The sequence below is a fragment of the Myotis daubentonii genome, chromosome 3, assembly GCF_963259705.1.
Source record: "Myotis daubentonii chromosome 3, mMyoDau2.1, whole genome shotgun sequence".
Taxonomy (NCBI): domain Eukaryota; kingdom Metazoa; phylum Chordata; class Mammalia; order Chiroptera; family Vespertilionidae; genus Myotis; species Myotis daubentonii.
Genome location: NC_081842.1, coordinates 149,882,576 through 149,903,798, shown reverse-complemented (window position 1 = coordinate 149,903,798; position 21,223 = coordinate 149,882,576). Strand labels below are relative to the sequence as shown.

Here is a 21,223-nt window from a genome sequence, read left to right as displayed (position 1 = left end):
AAACCATAAGCTCTGTATTTTTTCACATTGGGTAAATTTTTGGCTCTTATCCTTTTAATCTTTTTTTTTAAAATTGAGTTATTTACACCCAGTAAAAGGATCCTTAATGTTCAATCTGTTGGTTGTGTAAGCAAGCAGTTCCATCACCCCAAGTATTTCCACATACCCTTTTCCTTATTCCCAGGCAACCACTGATGTTTTCTGCTCTCTTGTTTTTAAAGTTTATTTTTTAAAATAAATTTTAAAATCCAAAAAAGGGGGGTAGCATTAAGCAACACAGTTTTCATTGGAGGTTAAAGTATCATGATGAGACTTTTATATCATACTAGGGGCCCGGTGCACGAAATTCGTGCACTGGGTGTGTGTATGTGGGGGGGAGTGTCCCTCAGCCCAGCCTGCCCCCTCTCACATATTGGGAGCCCTCAGGCGTTGACCCCCATCACCCTCCAATCGCAGGATCGGCCCCGTGCCCAGGCCTGACGCCTCTGGCTGAGGCATCCGGCCCGGACAGCGGGGACCCGCAGCTGCAGCGGCCCCACGATCGTGGTCATCGCTTTAGGCCCAGGCAAGGGACCCCTAGCTCCCGGGACTGCCAGCTTCGACTGTGTCCAGCTCCCATCGCTGGCTCCACCCCTACTTCCTGCTATCACTGGCCAGGGCGGAAAAGGCACCTGATTCTCCGATCATGGCTGGGGGGCAGGGCAAAGGCAGCCCCAGGGCCGCCTTTGCCCTGCCCCCCAGCTCTTAGCTCCCCCCTGGGTTTCTGATCACTGTCAGTGGCAGGGGGCTTCTTCCTGCTTTCCCTTTCACCTCCCTGCATTGTGCCTACATATGCAAATTAACCGCCATCTTGTTGGCAGTTAACTGCCAATCTTAGTTGGCAGTTAATTTGCATATAGCCCTGATTAGCCAATGAAAAGGGTATCGTCGTACACCAATTACCATTTTTCTCTTTTATTAGTGTTGATATAAATTGGATTTGGAATAGTGGGTAGAAAAGAAATAAAAGTAGAAAAACTCTGAAAACAACATACTAGTAAAAGTAAGTACAGGGAAGGATAAACTCTTCTATGCAGTACTAGGGCTATAGGTTGAAGGGAGATAAAAATAAGAGGTTTGAAAATCTTATACCTTCTAAGCATGTTGTGGTGACATTCAGGCTTTGAACAATTGGAAAAATGCTCTGATCCTCTAGGTGAGATCAGGGGATTCTTCTTAATCTTATATTGGGCCTAATGGCTATCATGGTGTCATACGAAGTTGTGGGTACTCTAACCCTTGCTTACTTAAGATCTTAAATTAGGGCTAGAAGAAGCATAATGACAGATTAAAGAAAAGTGAGGCAATAGATACCAAGTCCTTTTGGTATGGTTCAATAGATACACACATGAAATTATTTTCAGAAAACCCCACGCTTATCATTTCTACATATAGCTGCTGAAAAAACAACTCTATGGCCAGGATTATTTCTCACACATTTTAACAGACTTGTTATTAAATATGACCCAATATGATGCTCTTAATGGCAGGATCCAGACTAATGATGAGCTAATCACAATATTAAAAAAAATGTATATGTATTATCTCATTAATTGAATGACAAACACAGATAAAAGGCAAACCTAGATTACATACCAGCTATATCCTATAAATTAGATTATATTCTTACTAGAGGCCGGGTGCACAAATCTGTGCACCTGTGGGGTCCCTTGGCCTGGCCTGTGGGGATAGGCTGAAACTGGCTCTCTGACATCCTCTGAGGGGTCCCAGGTTGCGAGAGGGTGGTTCTTGGGTGGCACACCCCAGAATCGGGCTCCTTCCTCTCTGATTCTGGGTGTGTTACCCAAGAACCGCAGCTGCCAAGTCACTGCAGCTTGGCAGCTCCTGTGTTGAGTGTCTGTTCTCTGGTGGTCAGTGTGTGTCATAGATACTGGTTGGCTGCTTAGGCTTTTATATATATAGATATATCACAGAAATTGTAAGAGTCATAGGTTTTAGAGATATTAAAGGTCACCTAATTTAATCTCTTAATTTTAAAGGTAAGGCCCAAAGAAATAATTTTCCCAAGGTCACATGGTCATTTTGTAAAATTGGACTAATTTTATAAACATTATTTTAAATAATTCTAAAGATATGTAAAAGTAATAGTTCAGCATTTTAATACCTTCTGTACTCAAAGATCCCTTATTTCCTCCGCTTTCCCTCATAGTATCTTTAAATAAAAATAGTCAACACTATATAGGGAAATTTTTTTTTTAAATTCTAAGACAGATATAGTAAGTCCATCTGAAATAACAGATCCAAAGAATTTAAAATTGGTTCAATAACCCAAGAGAAAAATGTTGCCAAATTTATAATCATAATGATTTCAGATGTTGATTTTTCAATAACATTATTTTTTAATCCAAAATAATGATAAATCATATTCTCTCTCAAGTCAATATCAATGGTAATTTACCTTTATCTCGATAATCAGATGGTTCTTGTTGAACATTTGCACAGATTTCATGCTGATCCCTCTGCTCCAGTACAGATAATTCAGGTGTGTTTAAATATTCTGACCTTTATAAAGATAAATAAAACTAAAAATTCTAAAGAAAATAATGAAATTAATCTGACTCTGAAAAATACTTATTCATATAAATGAAAAAAAAGGGATGGTTCATTCACTCAACATTTCTATGATAAACTGTAGCAGCCTGGATAGTAAAGGGTAAAAAACAGGTTTTAATAGAATCAAAAGATACTTAGTCATCTTTATATGCCCCAAATATGTAGATTATCTGCTATCTATGTATAGCCTTAAAAATCTGTTGCTAATGCTACTTTCTGTTAGATAAAAAAGACAGGATCTCTTGAAGTAGTGTTGGCACCTGTTCTGCATGAGTTAAGTATATTAAATATCATCCCTGCATATAAAATTCCCTTATCCGAATGGGAAATGACGTATAGTATTGCTATCTAGGCATCAAAACATAGGTAAAGGATGCTGACTTATTAACTAGGAATATGAGCTTCAGTTATTTCACCTATACAATGGAATAAAAATACCTATGTTAAGGGCAAAAGACATAATATATAAAAGTAAATTTTTTAATTATAAAGTATTTTATTATAAATCTGAGGTATTATTAGTATACAGTGGACCTGCAAATGGAAAAGGTTAGACTTTGTACACAAACATGAATCCTATTTTTAAACTATACTCTTGTCACCTGTTAAATTTAGAAGGCAGAGAGAGCCTGATAGAATGACATATAGGATGGGTAGTTTCCGAGGGAAGAGATTATTCAATGAATGTTAAAGTATTCTTTAACAGTAGAGTTCTAAGTAAGTTTAGGGTCTGAAAGATAATGTAACTCTTATGATGTCATTACCTTATGTAACCAAATTATTACCATGATGTGAAAGTAGCTAGTGACCACCCTTCTCTGGGTAAATGAATACTTTGAGGAACACAGAGTTTATGATGAATATTTTACCTTGATATACTAGGAAGAGAAGCTTTTGGAGTAAAACCAAACTCCTTAAGGTCCACACTTTGAGATTTATTCATTTGCATCTATTAATGAAAAAAAAAGTTTGGCTACCAATTTCACATCAATACCTTTTAACAAATGAGCCAAATAGTAAAATTCCTGCTGGTACATAAAGACCAAAAACCAATGAATTATGAAACTCAGGCTAGTTCTCAAATCATATTTCCTTCTTAGGCCCTTCTTAAATGTAGATATTCTTCAAGGTTCTTTACTAGACATTATTCTCACTCTACACATTCTCAATCAAAGATTTCATCTACTCCTGTAGCTTTAGTGATTAACTACATGTGAATGACTCTCAAATATATATTTTTAGCTTAGCTCTCTCCTAATTTTCAAACAGTTTTGTCTGGCTGTCTGTAAAACAACTTTAGCTAGACATATTGCAGGCCTCTAAATTCACTATTTCCCAAATTGAACTTATAGTGTCTCTACACCTCCAAGCTTGCTTTTCCTTCAGAGTTCCTACCCCAATGAGGCCCTACATTTTTTCCCAGTTGCTCGAGCCAGAAAGTTGGTCATTATCTTTAACTACTCCTCTGTCACCCCTCATAACCATTTAAGTACCAAGCTAGTTGATTCTATCTATGGAAAATATTTTATACTTCTCTGTGTTGCTACTTGCCACTACATTAGACTAGGCAATCATCTTGCTTGCATTATTGTAAAACCCACCTAATGAGTCCTTACATTCCTTTTGTATCATTCACTAATCCATTCTCTACATTGCATACATAATAAACTTTACCAAATGCAATTCTGATCATGTCACTGATTAAAGTCCTTCAGTGACTACCCAGTACTTTCAGGATAACGTCCAAATCCTTAAAATAGCAAACAGATGTTTATGATCTAGCTTCTACTTACTTTTCCAGCTTCATCTCTCTCCACTCCCCCCACCACTTATAATTGAAGTCCAGACATATTGTATTACTTCAATTTTCTAACTGAAGAGATCTCTATCTCTTTCTCAACTCTGAAACACTGCATATTCTCTACGTCTAGAATATTTTTCTGTCCCTCTCTACCACCATCCTGGTGCCCATCTCTTCATACTTGGCTTATGCCAATATATCCTTTAGGTCTCAATCATGATTCTTAGGAATCTTTTCCTGACCTATCAAGTGTGAAGTGAATACACTTTCTATCTAAGTGCAAGTTATCCTACACTTCTGCCACAGAATCACCTATCATACTATACTGGAAAAGCCTATTTACTTAGCTATCTCCTTCACTCAACTGTAAGCTCTATGAGAACTAGGGCTAAAACTGTCTTATTCACCACTGTATCTTAGCACCTATTATAGTGCTTGGCATATTTTTGGTGCTCAATGGCTATGGAAAGGAAAAAAAAACTAATATGGAATAAATATGAAAGAAAGGAAAAACTTGAACAGCTAAAAAATTCTCTCAGATGGTAGTCATTTCAAACTGCATGCCTCTCCCTATTTCCCACTATTCCCCTTGATTTACCCTCAGGATTTAGGATCTTCATTCTTATACAAGCTCTAGAAAAGAAATAGCCACTCTGCCATCTTCTTGATGTGGTTATTTTGTGGCCTGACCCATTATTTTGCCCTGGCTATGATGACTTAGGCTTAGAATAAGTGTGCTAGTGACTAGCCCATCCAACAGTAGGAACTCCCATTTCTTCATTATTTGGAAGGGAGGCTCTTGCTCAGTACTCATCTAGGTGCATAAATCAAAATCAACTCACACTTCCCAGCCCAGTACAGCAAAGACTGAGCCAGGAAAGGGCAAGAGTGTCTAGTCTTAATTATTGAAGCAAGCCAAGCTACATATCCCTCCTTTCTCAAAACAAAACTAAACAAACCCAAAAAACTAATGAGGGAAGAGTCAGTAAATATGTCCCAAAAGTGTACTTACAGATTGATTATTAAGAACTATAATACCTTTACCTTTAAAAACAGTGTTATGAATAATGGTCATATTCCTAGTCAGGCCCTCAAGTACACTGTGGCTACCTACTTAATTGATACTCAGTAAAGGAATATTCATATACATTTAATTACAGAATAAGGGATAAATGCTATGAAAAATAACCTTGAGACGTTTAACTGGAGGAAGAGATGAAAAAGCATTTCTGTTTCTTAAATCAGATAAATATGAAGAAATTGCTGACTCTTTCATTTCTGACTTCTGTGCAACTCCAGTTTTACCTATGGAAAGAAATTAAAGATTCTTTAGATTAAACTTCAGGTATTGTTCATAGAAAGCCAAATTTCTTTAAAATTTCTAATCTAATATTTACTTTTTCATGTTGCCCACAAGAGAAAGAAAACTATTTGTTACAAAATGCATAATGTAAATATCACACATAAATAATTAGGATATGCCGGGGCCCAACCCCAGCAGGTCCAGGGGTCCCCAAAGGCGTGGACGGAGTCGGTGAAGAAGGAATGACACGGAGACAGCGTTCAGTTGATCAGCAGCCTAGCCAGGATCTCCAGCCAGGATCTCCAGCCAAGTTCTGGTCTGGATCTCCAGAGAGGTTCTGGTCTGGATCTCCAGCGAAGTTCTGGTTAGGATCTCCAGCCAGGTTCTGTGTCCATGTTCTCTTGCTAGGTTCTCCAGCCAGATTCTGTAGCCATGTTCCCTCGCTAGGTTCTCCAGCCAAGTTCTGTCCAGGTTCTCCAGCCCGGTTCAGTCACCATGTTCTAGTCAGGTTCTCTTGCCAATTTCTGTAGTCAGGTTCAGTCCAGGATCTTTTGCCATGTTCTCTCGCTAGGTTCTGTCTCTAGATTCTGAGGCTAGTTTCTGTCCAGGATCTTTTGCCATGTTCTCTCCAGCGATGTCTTCTCTCTCTAGAGAACGTTCTGTGTAGGTTCTGTGCCTAGGTTCTGTCTCTCTTGGTTCTGTGTTCTAAGTTTTGTGTCTTTCTGTCTTCTGAATTCTGTCTGTTGTTGTCTTGTTGCATCTGTATTTATACCAGTTGATTCCAATCCTATCAATCTCTATTCCAAAGGTTAGGGTGTTTCTTATCTCCATTCCAGGGAGTAAAGATTATGTAGCTTAAGCATGATTGTTCATAGTTAAAGTGATTAATTACCCGCCTGGCACTTAGTTGAGGGGTTTTATTCCCTCCCTAACTTCAGGGGAAAATCCCTACCTGGGGAAACAACCTTTCTCGGAGAGGTGACCTTGGTTAAAACACAGCACCAAGAAGGTGAGCAAACATATTAAGAACCGTATGCCATATATGCCAGGTCCCTTGAAACAGCAAGCATGGACCGGCTCCCGGCAAGGATATAATTACTATTTATCAAAAACCTTTCAATTTTTAAAACCTGAAATAAACTTGTGTTATGGAACTCACAGCAGTCATGTCCACAAGTCTGTTTATTTTTACAGTGATGATTACATTCTCGGTTCCCAGGTTTTTTGCAGGTAGTCATTCCTAAATTAATATAAGATAAACAAACCCATTTTTACTACATCTATTATAATGAATTTAATATAATTAAGTTATAACCAGTCTCTCCTTTCAAACAATACAAAAAGACTATGATTTTTCACATTTCCTCCAATATTAACCCATTTAATATGTAATTTTTAAAAAGATAGTTCTGATAATAGTCCCTGTCCCACTATTAGTGGCAACTCAACTTTTCACAAGCAACACTGAGCCATCTATAAGCTTTTGTTAATTTTCCTGAAATTAATAGAGTAACTCAGCACTTCTTGTCCTGAATGAGGTAAGAATAAGGGTGAAACTTTTTTGTTGCTTTGTACGTAAGCCTGAAGAACTAGGAAAGAAGCAAACCTCGTGGCATTTTGATGGCATCACTGATAGCTACTAGAAGATAGGACACCACACATATTTAACAGATGTTAGAAATAAGTGCTGAGTGGATTAAAAATGGTGGCAGAGTAGGAGGATGCTGCATGGTCATGCTCCCAGGAACAAGCTGAAATTACAACTGAAATATGAGAAGGCTTCCTGAATAATCAACGGAAAACTCACAGGAGAGAACCCTGATACCCAAGGACCGAAGATGGAGCCGGCATAGAGACTGGTAGGAAGGGCAGAGACGTGACCCACAGAGGGGAACTGAAGTCCCAGAGAGATATCTCAGCCGGTGGTGAAGTGGGGGGAGGTGCCACTGAGAATTCTGGGATCTAATCCCGGAGCTGGGCGCCCCAGCAGAGAGCACCAAACTGAGGAAGGTATCCATATAACATCAAGCTGTGAAAAGCAGTGGGGTGCTGTCTGCCAGGGAGTGGCAGCTGAAAGTTCAAGCACCCTCTTAAAGGGCCAAGGCACAAACATTCCCTGTGGAGCCACCCACCTTGTGCTCTGGCAGAGGGAGGGTGAAGTGGACTGGAGCTGTGAGAGCAGAAGCCAGCACTGGGGACTCGGGGGACAGAGCTCAGAAGGCAGACACCCCAAGTCTCCTTGGCTCAGTCGTTCCCTCATACAGCCAAATAGACATCTGCCTTGCCTGGGGGGATAGACATCTGCCTTGCCTGGGGGGATAGACATTTGACACACCCTATTGGAAAACACCTTGCCCTGAGGCCACTTAAGAGATTAAAAGCAACAATTCCAAGGAGTAGCAGCTGCTTGTGTAGCCCGCCCCATCCAAGGAACAGCAGCCTCCTGATCACCACACCCTCTGTCTGGGGAAGAGCAGCTGTGTGTGAAGTCTCCCCCCACCAGCCAGAGGAGCCACCACAACTGTGAACAGCACCCACCAGAGGAGCTGCTACCAATTGAGGAGCAGCTGCTACCACAACTGCCTGAGGAGCAACCGCAGCCCGAGGAGCCACTGCCACCCAAGGAGCAGCCACTGAACGACTCCACATCTAGATATGGCGGTATGATCAAACATGGGTAGACAAAGAAACCCCCAAAGGAAAGAAAAGGAGGACTCGCCAGAAAAGCAGATAAGTGATACAGAGGCATGCAACATGACAGAAAAAGAATTCAGATTAAGGGTCCTAGAGTGCATAAACTGGATGGAGGAAAAAATCAATAACTTATGCAGGAAGTAAGAAGAAAGAGATGAAAAAAATCAATAAATTATGTTAAGAACCAAGAAAAAAATGAAGAGTGATATAGTTGGAATAAAAAACACCATTGAAAGTTTCAACAGTAGACTAGGAGAAGCAGAGGACTGAATTAGCGAATTAGAAGACAGGGAAACAAAACACACCCAAACTGAACAGCAATTGGAGAAAAAAAATTAAAAGACAGGAGGAGAGCCTAAGGGAGCTATGGGACAACATGAAACGAAACAACATACGAATAATAGGGGTGCCAGAACAACAGAAAGAGGAACAAGGGTTAGAAAACCTATTTGAAGAAATAATATCGGAAAACTTCCCAGAGGTGGGGAAGAAAAAAATCACACAAGCACAGAGTCCCAAACAAGGTGAATCCGAAAAGACCCACACCAAGACACATCATAATTACCATGGCAAATGTTCAGGACAAAGAGAGAATCTTAAAGGCTGCAAGAGAGGGACAAAAAGTTACATTCAAGGGATCTCCCATTAGATTACCAAATGATTTCTCAACAGAAACACATCAGGCCAGAAAAGAATGGACAGAAATTTACAAAGTGATGCAAAGCAAAGGACTGAATCCAAGAATACTCTACCCAGCAAGGCTATCATTCAAAATTGAAGGGGAAATAAGAAGCTTCACAGACAAAAAAAGGCTAAGGGAGTTTATCATCACCAAGCCAGAAATGCAAGAAATGCTAAAGGGACTGGTGTAAAAAGAAGAAATAAAAAGCTCAGAAAGAAAACAGCCGCACAAAAAGAAATGGCTACAAACAAGTACCTTTCAATAATAACTTTAAACATAAACGGACTAAATGCTCCAACCAAAAGACATCGAGTGGCTGAATGGATAAAAAAAACATGACCCATACATCTGCTGTCTACAAGAGACCCACCTCAGAAGAAGGGACTCACACAGACTGAAAGTGAAGGGATGGAAAAATATCTTTCAGGCAAATGGAAAGGAAAAGAAAGCTGGGGTAGCAATACTTATATCGGACAAAATAGACCTCAAAGTGAAGGCCATAACAAGAGATAAGGAAGGCCACTTCATAATATTAAAGGGATCAATTCAACAAGAAAATATAACCCTGATAAACATATATGCACCCAATGCAGGAGCACCCAAATACATAAAAAAACTCCTGGAAGATATCAAAGGAGAGATCGACAATAATACAATCATAGTAGGGGACTTTAATACACCACTGAAATCACTAGATAAATCCTCTAGAAAAACAATCAGCAAAGAAACAGCAATCCTAAATGACTCACTAGATCAGATGGACTTAATTGACATCTTCAGAACACTTCACCCCAAAGCCACGGAATATACATTCTTCTCAAGGGCTCATGGGACATATTAAAAAATAGACCACATATTGGGTCACAAACAAAGTCTCCCCAAATTCAAGAAGATTGAAATCATACCAAGCATCTTCTCAGACCACAATGGCATAATATTAGAAATAAACTACAATAAAAACAACCCAAAATACTCAAACACTTGGAAGCTGAATAGCATGTTATTAAATATTGATTGAGTTACCAATGAGATCAAAGAAGAAATTAAAAACATCCTGGAAACTAATGACAATGAAAACACAACAATCCAAAACCTATGGGACACAATGAAAGCAATCCGGAGAGGGAAGTTTATAGCTCTCAAAGGCCTACCTCAAAAAACAAGAAAAAATGATAGTAAATCATCTAACTCTACAACTCAAAGAATTAGAAAGAGAGCAACAAGCAAAGCCCAGAGTGAGCAGAAGGAAAGAGATAATAAAGATTAGAGCAGAAATAAATGACCTAGAGACCAAAAAACAATACATAAAATCAATGAAACCAAGAGCTGGTTCTTTGAAAGGATAAACAAGGTTGATGAACTTCTAGCCAGGCTCACCAAGAAGCAAAGAGAGAGGACCCAAATAAACAAAATCAGAAACGATAGAGGCGAAATAACAACAGACCCCACAGAAATACAAATGATTGTTAAACAATACTATGGACACCTCTACTCCAACAAATTAGACAATCTGGAGGAAATGGACATATTCCTAGAAAAATACAACAATCCAAAACTCAATCAGGAAGAATCTAAAAATGTCAACAGGCCAATAACTATGGAAGGAATTGAAACAGTCATCAAAAAGCTTCCAGCAAATAAAAGCCCAGGACCAGACGGCTTCACAGGGGAGTTTTACCAAACATTCAAGGAAGAACTAAAACCTATCCTCCTCAGACTACTACAAAAAATCCAAGAGGAAGGAACACTTCCAAGCTCATTCTATGAAGTCAGCATCAACCTAATACCAAACCAGGTAAAGACAACACAATGAAAGAGAATTACAGGCCAATATCCCTCATGAACATAGATGCCAAAATCCTCACCAAAATCTTAGCAAATCGGACCCAGCAGTACATCAGAAAGATCATACACCATGACCAAGTAGGATTTATCTCAGGGATGCAAGGATGGTACAATATCCAAAAATCAATAAACGTGATACACCACATAAACAAATTGAAAGAAAAAAACCACATAGTCATATCAATTGATGCAGAAAAAGCATTTGACAACATCCAACACCCATTTTTGATAAAAACTCTCAGCAAGGTGGGAATAGAAGGATCATACCTCAACATAATAAAAGCCACATATGACAAACCCACAGCCAACATCATACTCAATGGACAAAAACTAACACCATTTCCCCTAAGAACAGGAACAAGACAGGGATGCCCACTCTCACCACTCCTGTTCGATATAGTACTGGAAGTATTAGCCATTGCAATTAGACAAGAAGAAGAAATAAAAGGCATCCAAATTGGAAGAGAAGAAGTAAAACTGTCCTTATTTGCAGATGACATGATATTATACATAAAAAACCCTAAAGACTCCATCAAAAAACTATTAGACTTAATAAATGAATTTGGCAATGTAGCAGGATACAAAATCAACGCCAAGAAATCTATGGCATTTCTATTTAGCAATAGTGAATTTACCATCGCACCAAAAAAATTAAGCGACCTAGGAATAAACTTAACTAAGGAGGTAAAAGACCTCTACTCAGAAAACTACAGTACGTTGAAAAAAGAGATAGAGGAAGACATACACAGATGGAAGAACATACCATGTTCTTGGATTGGTAGAATCAACATCATTAAAATATCCATACTACCCAAAGCAATCTATAAATTCAACACACTTCCCATTAAAATACCAACGGCATATTTCACAGGCCTAGAACAAACTCTCCAAAAATGCATCTATAATAAAAAAAAGACCCCGAATAGCTGCAGCGATCCTGAGAAAGAACAAAGTAGGTGGGATCTCAATACCAGATATCAAGCTGTATTACAAAGCCACTGTTCTCAAAACTCCCTGGTATTGGCACAAGAACAGACATATAGATCAATGGAATAGAATAGAGAGCCCAGAAATCAGCCCGAACCAGTATGCTCAATTAATATTTGACAAAGGAGGCAAGAATATACAATGGAGTCAAGATAGTCTCTTCAATAAATGGTGTTGGGAAAATTGGACAGATACATGCAAAAAAATGAAACCAGACCACCAACTTACACCATACACAAAAATAAATTTAAAATGGATAAAGGACCTAAATGTATGACGGGAAACCATAAAAATACTAGAAGAATCCAAAGGCAACAAGATCTCAGACATATGCCGAAGCAATTTCTTCACTGATACAGCTCCTAGGGCATTGGAAACTAAAGAGAAAATAAACAAATGGGACTACATCAAAATAAAAAGCTTCTGCACAGCAAAAGAAACCATCAATAAAACAACAAGAAAGCCCACTGCATGGGAAAACGTATTTGCCAATGTTATATCTGATAAGGGCCTAATCTCCAAAATTATAGGGAACTGATACAACTTAACAAAAGGAAGATAAACAATCCAATCAAAAAATGGGCAAAGGACCTAAATAGACACCTTTCAAAAGAGGACATTCAGAAAGCCAAGAGACATATGAAAACTTGCTCAAAGTCACTAATCATCCGAGAGATGCAAATCAAAACAACAATGAGGTACCATCTCACACCTGTAAGAATGTCTATCATCAACAAATCCACAAACAACAAGTGCTGGAGAGGATGTGGAGAAAAAGGAACCCTACTGCACTGCTGGTGGGAATGCAGACTGGTGCAGCCACTATGGAAGACAGTATGGAGTTTCCTCAAAAAACTACAAATGGAACTCCCATTTGACCCTGTGATCCCACTTATAGGAATATATCCCAAGAAACCAGAAACACCAATCAGAAAGGATATATGCACCCCTATGTTCATAGCAGCACAATTCACCATAGCTAAGATCTGGAAACAGCCTAAGTGCCCATCAGTAGATGAATGGATTAGAAAACTGTGTTACATCTACACGATGGAATACTATGCTGCTGTAAAAAGAAGGAACTCTTACCATTTGCAATGGCATGGATGGAACTGGAGAGCATTATGCTAAGTGAAATAAGCCAGTCAATGAAGGAAAAACACCACATGATCTCACTCACTCATGAATAATAAAGACCATTATAAACTTATGAACAAAAATAGATACAGAAGCAGAGCTGCCTCAAACAGACTGTCAAACTACAGCGGGAAAGCCGGGGAGGGTTGAGGGGCGGGAGGGTGTGTGGGGGGGGAGGTTGGTAAGAGATCAACCGAAGGACTTGTATGCATGCATATAAGCATAACCAATGGACATAAGACACTGGGGGGTAGGGGAGCCCAGGGAATTGTTAAGGGCGGGGGGAAAAAGGAGACATATGTAATACTCTTTGTAATACTTTAAGCAATAAAACAATTTTTTAAAAAAAGAAATAAGTGCTTTCGGGGTACGAGAAATTTGCTATATAAATTCATAGAAAGGAGAGATTGCTTCTAACCTGATCCCCCAAATAGAATTAATATATTTGAATATGTAATTTATTCACTTATTGTATTTTAAATAGGCTTTTTGTTGATCTTAACTCTCACTAGTAAAAAGGCGGAAGGGAGAAACATTTGAACTGGTCCTTGAAGGACAGAAAGGATCTAGACTTGAGAAGGGGAACAAGGAGAGATGTCCTAGGGGAAGGACATGTTATCCAAAGGAGCAAACTACAAATGGTAAAAACAAAATCAGTTTACTTTTGCTAGAGCATAGATTGTAAGTGAACTAAAAATGTAGATAGTAAAGAGCTTTGAAACCTTTACAACCTTTTACTCTTCGTTTTTAGTGTTTGCTCCATCAGCCTTTTTTCAATGATAATATTGTGTACATATAGTGCCCTAGGGTAAATGAATAACCTGCTCACCACTACATGAGGCAACTGGCCAGATACCTTGAGGGCTAAGCAAATCAATGTACTGGGTACCGATTAAGTAATAAAACATCCCTGGCAACTGGAAGCTAAACAATATTGTTCCCAACTGAACATAAACAACTTTGGAAGAATATAAACAATACTCAAATAAGGCCACACTGACTATAGAAGACAGAGATAAGACTACAGTGCAATTATTTCTAAAACTGGAGATACTAGTAAGGACCCTCAAGAACCACAAAAATAACTAAACATCCCCCTCTTCTGGCTGACACAAATGACTACTATTTCTTTAATCCTTTCATTTCCAAGATAAAAAAATACCAAAATATCCAACACTCCACTTTCTGAGAGCACCCACTTTCTGACTCCTGCGTTCTCTAAACCCTTCTAAGAAACACCTAGCACAAGTGGAAATACTCAAACAAGCTCCTCAACTCCCCGAGATGACTCACAGTTCTGCCACTGCTGTACTCTTCAACACAGGTGTGCTCCCAGCAATCTTTGGTTTACAGGTTTTGACATTATACTCTACAAGGAAGGCTATGGCTTGAAAAGTTTTGCCCTACTTCTTGATCTCATCTCTCACAACGCCAATTCAAACCGCACCTATATCATGGAGCTCTATCCTAATCACCCTATCTGATTTCTTTTTCTTTTGAGCGCCTATGGCATTTTCTTTGTCCCTCTCTGCTTACTATATGCTGCCTTATATTTAATGTATTTACATTAAAAAAAACATGGTGGAAAAGTAAAGGGCACCCTAAACTAGAGTAAGAGAACATGAGTTCTAATATGGGCTCTTATCTGTTAAAAATAGAGATTAAAAATAATACCTATTCTGTTTACCTCACAGAAAAGATAAAATCAAATATGTGAGAACACTTTACAAATCAAGGGATAAATATATTAGTGTATATGTTATCACTACTATTACATTAATTAAAGATTATATAGTGATTATAAAATTAAAATGGATCTGAATGCCATAAAGTAGAGGGGTACATGCTATTTGTTAACAGGGGGATCTGTCCTGGTCAGGTCCCTAAGGAAGTGACAGTTGGGCTGAGGAGTAAAAGTGGGAGTTGACAAGGCAAAAGAGAGGAGAAAGACTATTCCAGGCAGAAGGAATAACAGGTGCAGAAGCTCTATGACAAGGGAAAGCACCGAGAAACTGAAAGAAGGTCAGTGTGGCTGAGCTCAGCAGGTAAGAGAGAGAGAGAGTGTAAGAGATGAAACTGTAGTAGAAAGGTCAACCTGTGTTTGTAGGGAAACAGCTCCACCATGGCACCCTGGCAATTGCACACAGGCCATATAGGCCAGGCTCAACTACTTACAGAATGCCCTCTGATTCTACTCGGGCCATGTCAACATAGGCAGTCTTGTGAGGAGAAGTTAAAGGTCATTTTTCATCTGCCTCCTTAGCTTGAAGGAGGCTATCTTGCATGCACCTGCCTAGAGGCAGTTTTCATCTGGTTACAGGCATAGGACTTTTAACCTCACCCCCTTCAGGTACAGCTGCAGGCTATAAAACCATTTAGCTGCAACCTAGGGTTGACTCTTCAAAAACAAAGCAGCCTACCATTCTCATCACCTGGCCCCTCCTAGCAAGCAGGTGATACCTTGCTTATCTTGTTTTACTGTAAGTAATAAACTGTCTAAATCTATTTGGGTCTCTTGTGTCCTTAAATAGCCAATTCTATGGAGGCGAGGCAAGTCTACAAAGCAGCTGCCACCCGCACTGCTACTTAAGGACTGATTGACTACCTGACAGTATGGAACTTGTTAATGTTTTGAATCTTCTATTCTAAAAGCTATGGGGAGCCACTGAAGTATTTTAACCAAAGAAGGGACATGATTGAATTTGCATTTTGAAAAAAAAAATCAATCTGTGGAGTATAATAAGGAGAATGGATTTGAGAGAGAACAGAGTGGATGCAAGAAAACTAGCTAACTTACATGTGGAATCCAAAGAACAAAATAAACAAAATTGAAACAGACTCATAGATATAGAGAAGTGGCTGATGGTTGACAGAGGGGAGGAGGGTTTGGGGCTGGGTGAAAAGGTGAAGGAACTAAGAAGTACAAATTGGTAGTTACAAAATAGTCACAAAGATGTGAATTACAGCATAGGGAATATAGCCAATAATATTGTAATAACTATGTATATAGTCAGGTGGGTATTTGAAATATCAGAGGGACCACTCTGTAAAGTATATAATTATCTAACCACTATACAGTACATCTGAAACTAATAAAGAATAATACTGAATGTAAACTGTAATTGAAAATATAATAAATACATAAATAAAACTAGTTAAGAAGTTACTGCAGTCATTTAAGCAAAAAAATGAAAGTGATTCAGTCTAGGTGGTGGGAGAAATACAAACAGAATGGATTGATTTGAGAGATATATAGAAGGTAAAAATATATTTTATGGAGAATTAAGTGGAGTGCTTTTCTTTCTTGAGCAGCATATTGTTGTCCCTTAAGTTTTATTGCCTTCCTTTTAGTCCAGCAATATCTACCTTAAGTTTAAGTTCATTTAATATTTCAAAGATAAAGACAAATACATGGAAACACTTCACCATTTATTCCCTCTTCATAGATATTTCCTTTCTAGAGACCTCCACCTTCCTCCTAATGCAATGTAGGCCTTTCCTAAAGTTGTCACCCTAAAACTTCCTTTCATTAAACTCCTGGACTGACTCTACTATTCCTAGATTCTTTGACTTTTCCTTTCTTGGTTAACTGCTTTGTTTTCTTGTGCTTATCCCCAAACTACCCAAAAAAGGATGTGTGACAGTTAAACTTTCTGAATCCTTGAATGCATTAAAAAGTATCTTTATTTTACTTTCAAACTTAATTAAAAGTTTGGCTGGGTATAGGACACAGGATTTTTAAGTCTACTGTCTTCCAGCATCCAGTGATGCTAATAAAAAGATTAACACAACTTTAATTTTTGTTCCTTGGAAGCATTTATGATTTTCTATTTGTGATGTTCTGAAATGTTACAATTAAGCCTCCTTTGTATATATCTTCCTTCATTCACTCTAACTAGCACTAAGTCTTTTTGATGTGCAGATCTGTTTCATTTCAAGTGTACAAAATTTTCATAAATTATGTCTTCTGATTTGTCTCTTCTCTCTTTATGGTAAACTTATTAGTCAGCTATCAGACTCCTCGGTTACCCCTTTGTCTTTTATTTTTTGTCTCCTTGTCTTTTTGCTTTCATTTTGTTTGTACTGACTTTATCTTTTGGTCCTCCAGCTAGGCTATTTTTTTTTCAATCATAGTTTTTATTTCCTTGTACTAACTCTTATTAATAGCTTTTCTCATGGCATCCTATTCTGTTTTATGATTTCAATTTAATATTTAATTTCTCTGAGGTTACTAATTAGTTTATGTTACATTTTATTACATTCCTGAAATATCCTGTTGCTTTTTCATCCAATTTCTGTTTTATTTTGGGCTTTCTTTCATATGTTCCAGATTTTCCTCAAATATCTCTTCATCCTTGGCTATCTGTCTATAAGGCAGTCCTATTCTAGCTCCATTTCACATATAAGAAAATTAATTCATACAGAGGTTAAGTAACACATTCAGGACTATGCAGATAATAAATAGCAAATTTCAGATTCTAATTCTGGTAGTCTAATTCCAGAGCCTGATCACTCAATTACCCTGCCTTCTTAATTATTCTGCTGCCTAGTTCTCCACAAAAAATGCATTTACTTTATTTAGGAAAAGAATCTACTGTTTTGGGGGTGAGAAGACTAGGAGGAAATAGCTGTTTCACAATAAGGAATAGAGAATGCTTCGCCCCTTAACCCAAGGACTTTTAATAAATGCATTTCTAAATATTACCACAAGATGGTGCACAATGACTACACACATCTTAGTGAAAACTAAGTAGGATCTGAGAGTCTAATTAGAGATTCTGGGACTCCCCAAAGTTTCAAGGCAGAGTTAGCAAGTCTTGTCTGGAATTAAGACTGTATACAAGTGTTTTTATAGAATTATAGTATATGGATATCACCTAAGTGACAAAAACTTTTTACTATATTTCTATTAGAAATGACACTTAGGAAATATAAGTGCTCCCCTGCCTCCACTCCACTCCCTATATCAGTGATGGCGAACTTATGACACGCATGTCAGAGATGACACGTGAACTCATTTTTTTGGTTGATTTTTCTTTGTTAAATGGCATTTAAAGATATAAAATAAATATCAAAAATGTAAGTCTTTGTTTTACTATGGTTGCAAATATCAAAAAATTTCTATATGTGACACGGCACCAGAGTTAAGTTAGGGTTTTTCAAAATGCTGACATGCCGAGCTCAAAAGGTTCACCATCACTGCCCTATATCCTGCAAATTGTCTGAATTTGTCTTAACAAATAAAAGCTTACAGAGATTGATAACTCGAAAAGTAAGTTTCAAAGAGATAACTAACCTAAGTTAAGCTGTACTCTCATGTATACTGTAAAGAGATTGCATATTTCATCACTATCATAATCTGAAATTCATATTTTTATAGTTTTGTCACATATTATGTTAAATTACATATAATTAATGTATGTTTTTAAAGCCCTCAGTTCCAAGTACTTAAAGTAAAATAAATTTATTAATGTCAACTAGAAATGTATTTAAGGAAAATACTTAAAATTATTTTAATAGGGCCATTATGGTTGCTGGAGCAAGGGTCAGTTGCTTAAAAAAAATTCAGAGAAAGAAATTGAAATAGTGGCACACATGACAAACTTAGCCTCACATCCTAATTTTAAATTCAAATAATTTGGTCTATATATAAGCTACTGGAGTTAATATTGCTAAAAGTATTACTTAGACTTTTGCAGTTTCTGATTTATGTTAATCATAGATTTATACACAGAGTGATTTTATTTATAAACTAGAGGCCTGGTGAACGAGATTTGTGCACTGGAGGGGGGCGGTCCCTCAGCTCGGCCTGCGCCCTCTCGCAGTCCAGGAGCCCTCTGGGGATGTCTGACTGCTACGGAGGAGGAAGAGGCTCCCACCACCACAGCTGCGCTTGCCAGCCATGAGCCTGGCTTCAGGCTGAGCAGCGCTCCCCCTGTAGGAGCAAACTGACCACCAGGGGGCAGCTCCTGAATTGATCATCTGCCCCCTGGTGGTCAGTGTGTGTCACAGCAACCAGTCGTTCCGTCATTCAGTTGATTTGCATATTAGCCTTTTATTATAGAGGATGAGAACATTTTTCAATTTTTTTTGTCAAATAGTATACTATAATTTTGTTATTTATTTATTAAGGAAAAGATATTGCTGAATTGAAGTTCTTGATTTTGCTCATATACACCAAAGAGTATAAAGAAAAGCAGCCCTGAGTTGGAACTTTTCTTCGGAGAGAACCATACTTAACCCAAGAGAACAGCTAGAAAGAGGTTTCCATTTGAGGGAGGAAGAAAATGGCGGAGGTATAGACGGACGTGTCCTGTGCTTTGTCCTGGAGCAGCTAAGGGTGAGCAGCTGAAATGGGTAACATACAGCCCAAATAAGCAGAAGATATTCAGCTGAGAGACAGTTTGCAGCTGGGAAAGACAGAGGACTCCCGGAGAAGGGACGGTTGGAGACTGTGGCTGAAATCTCTCCCGGAGCGCCAGCTCAGATGCAGAGACTGCGCCACCTTGAGTGGCTATTATTGGAAGTGTATACATCCAAAGACCCGGCATCCACAGCATCCAGAGATCGGCTACTAACTTGGAAACAACGGATCTCAAGCAGCACGACTACGTGGACTTAGAGGAACCCTGCTTCTCCTCATGGAAAGCAGAGAGAGAACTACATAACCAAACGCCTGGAGAAGAGAGATCATGGTGAGACAAAGAACCAGCCCGCATATGAAAGAAAAACAGGCATCACCAGAAGAGGAAGTAAATGAAATAGAGGCAATGGAGGCAAGCAACCTGTCAGAGAAAGAATTCAGAGAAATGGCCATAAGGTGGATGAAAAGAATGCAACACAAATTCAACAATATGTTTAAGAACCAAGAGGAAATGAAGAAAAACCAAGAAGTGAAAAATGACATCACTGCTATAAAGAACTCAATAGAAAGCATCAACAGTAGACTAGAAGAAGCAGAGGACCGCATCAGTGAGCTAGAAGACAAGGTAGGAAAAAATACCCAAGCAGAGCAGCTTCTAGAAAAAAAAAATTAAAAAGCAGGAGGAGAGCCTAAGAGAACTCTGGGATAACACGAAACGAAAAAATATCTGAATAATAGGGGTGCCAGAAGGAGAGGAAACTGAGCAAGGAATAGAAAACCTGTTTAAAAAAATACTGACAGAAAACTTCCCTGATATAGGGAAGAAAAAACTCACACAAATCCAAGAAGCTCACGGAGTCCCAAACAAAATGAACCCCAGAAGACTGACGCCAAGGCACATTATAATTAAATTGGCAAACACCAACGACAAAGCAAGAATCTTAAAAGCAGCCAGAGAGAGACAGAAAGTTACCTACAAAGGATCCCCCATCAGACTAGCGACTGATTTCTCAACAGAAACACATCAGGCAAGAAGGGAATGGAATGAAATATACAAAGTCATGCAAAGGAAGGGTCTGAATCCAAGAATACTGTACCCAGCAAGGCTATTAATCAAAATTGAGGGTGAAATCAGGAGTTTCATAGACAAAAAAGGTCTACGGGAGTTTATTACCACCAAACCAGCAATGCAAGAAATGCTAAAGGGTCTGCTGTAAAAAGAAAAATTAGGAAACAAAGAAGGAACACAGGGGTAAAGAATAAAAATAGTGACTAACAAGTATCTATCAATAATAACTTTAAATGTAAATGGATTAAATGCCCCAATCAAAAGACATACGGTAACTGAGTGGATAAGAAAACATGACCCATATATCTGCTGTCTACAGGAAACCCACCTCAGAAAAAAAGACGCACACAGACTGATGATGAAGGGATGGAAAAAGGTTTTTCAGGCAAATGGAAGCGGAAAAAAAGCCAGGGTAGCAATACTTATATCTGACAAATTAGATCTCAAAGTGAAGGACATAAAAAGAGATAAGGAAGGTCACTTCATAATACTAAAGGGAGCAATCCAACAAGAAGAAATAACTCTGGTAAACATATACGCACCCAATATAGGAGCACCCAAATACATAAGAAATCTTCTGGAGGAGATCAAGGGAGAGATTGACAGCAATACAATCATAGTAGGGGACTTTAACACCCCATTATCACCATTCGACAAATCCACTAAACAAAAAATCAGCAAAGAAATATCAATCCTAAATGACTCACTAGATCAGATGGAATTAATTG

At 38.5% G+C, this 21,223-nt stretch overlaps 1 protein-coding gene across 1 annotated transcript in view; it reads right to left on the bottom strand.

The window, feature by feature from the left end:
* Window positions 1-21,223, bottom strand: part of HFM1 (helicase for meiosis 1) — a 99,032-nt gene that overhangs the window by 12,703 nt on the left and 65,106 nt on the right. The window contains exons 30-33 of the mRNA XM_059688824.1: window positions 6,877-6,957; window positions 5,604-5,719; window positions 3,483-3,562; window positions 2,459-2,562 (exon numbers count right to left, since the gene is read on the bottom strand). Of these exons, the coding sequence (XP_059544807.1) occupies window positions 2,459-2,562; window positions 3,483-3,562; window positions 5,604-5,719; window positions 6,877-6,957 (381 nt within the window). The remainder of the gene's footprint in view (window positions 1-2,458; window positions 2,563-3,482; window positions 3,563-5,603; window positions 5,720-6,876; window positions 6,958-21,223) is intronic.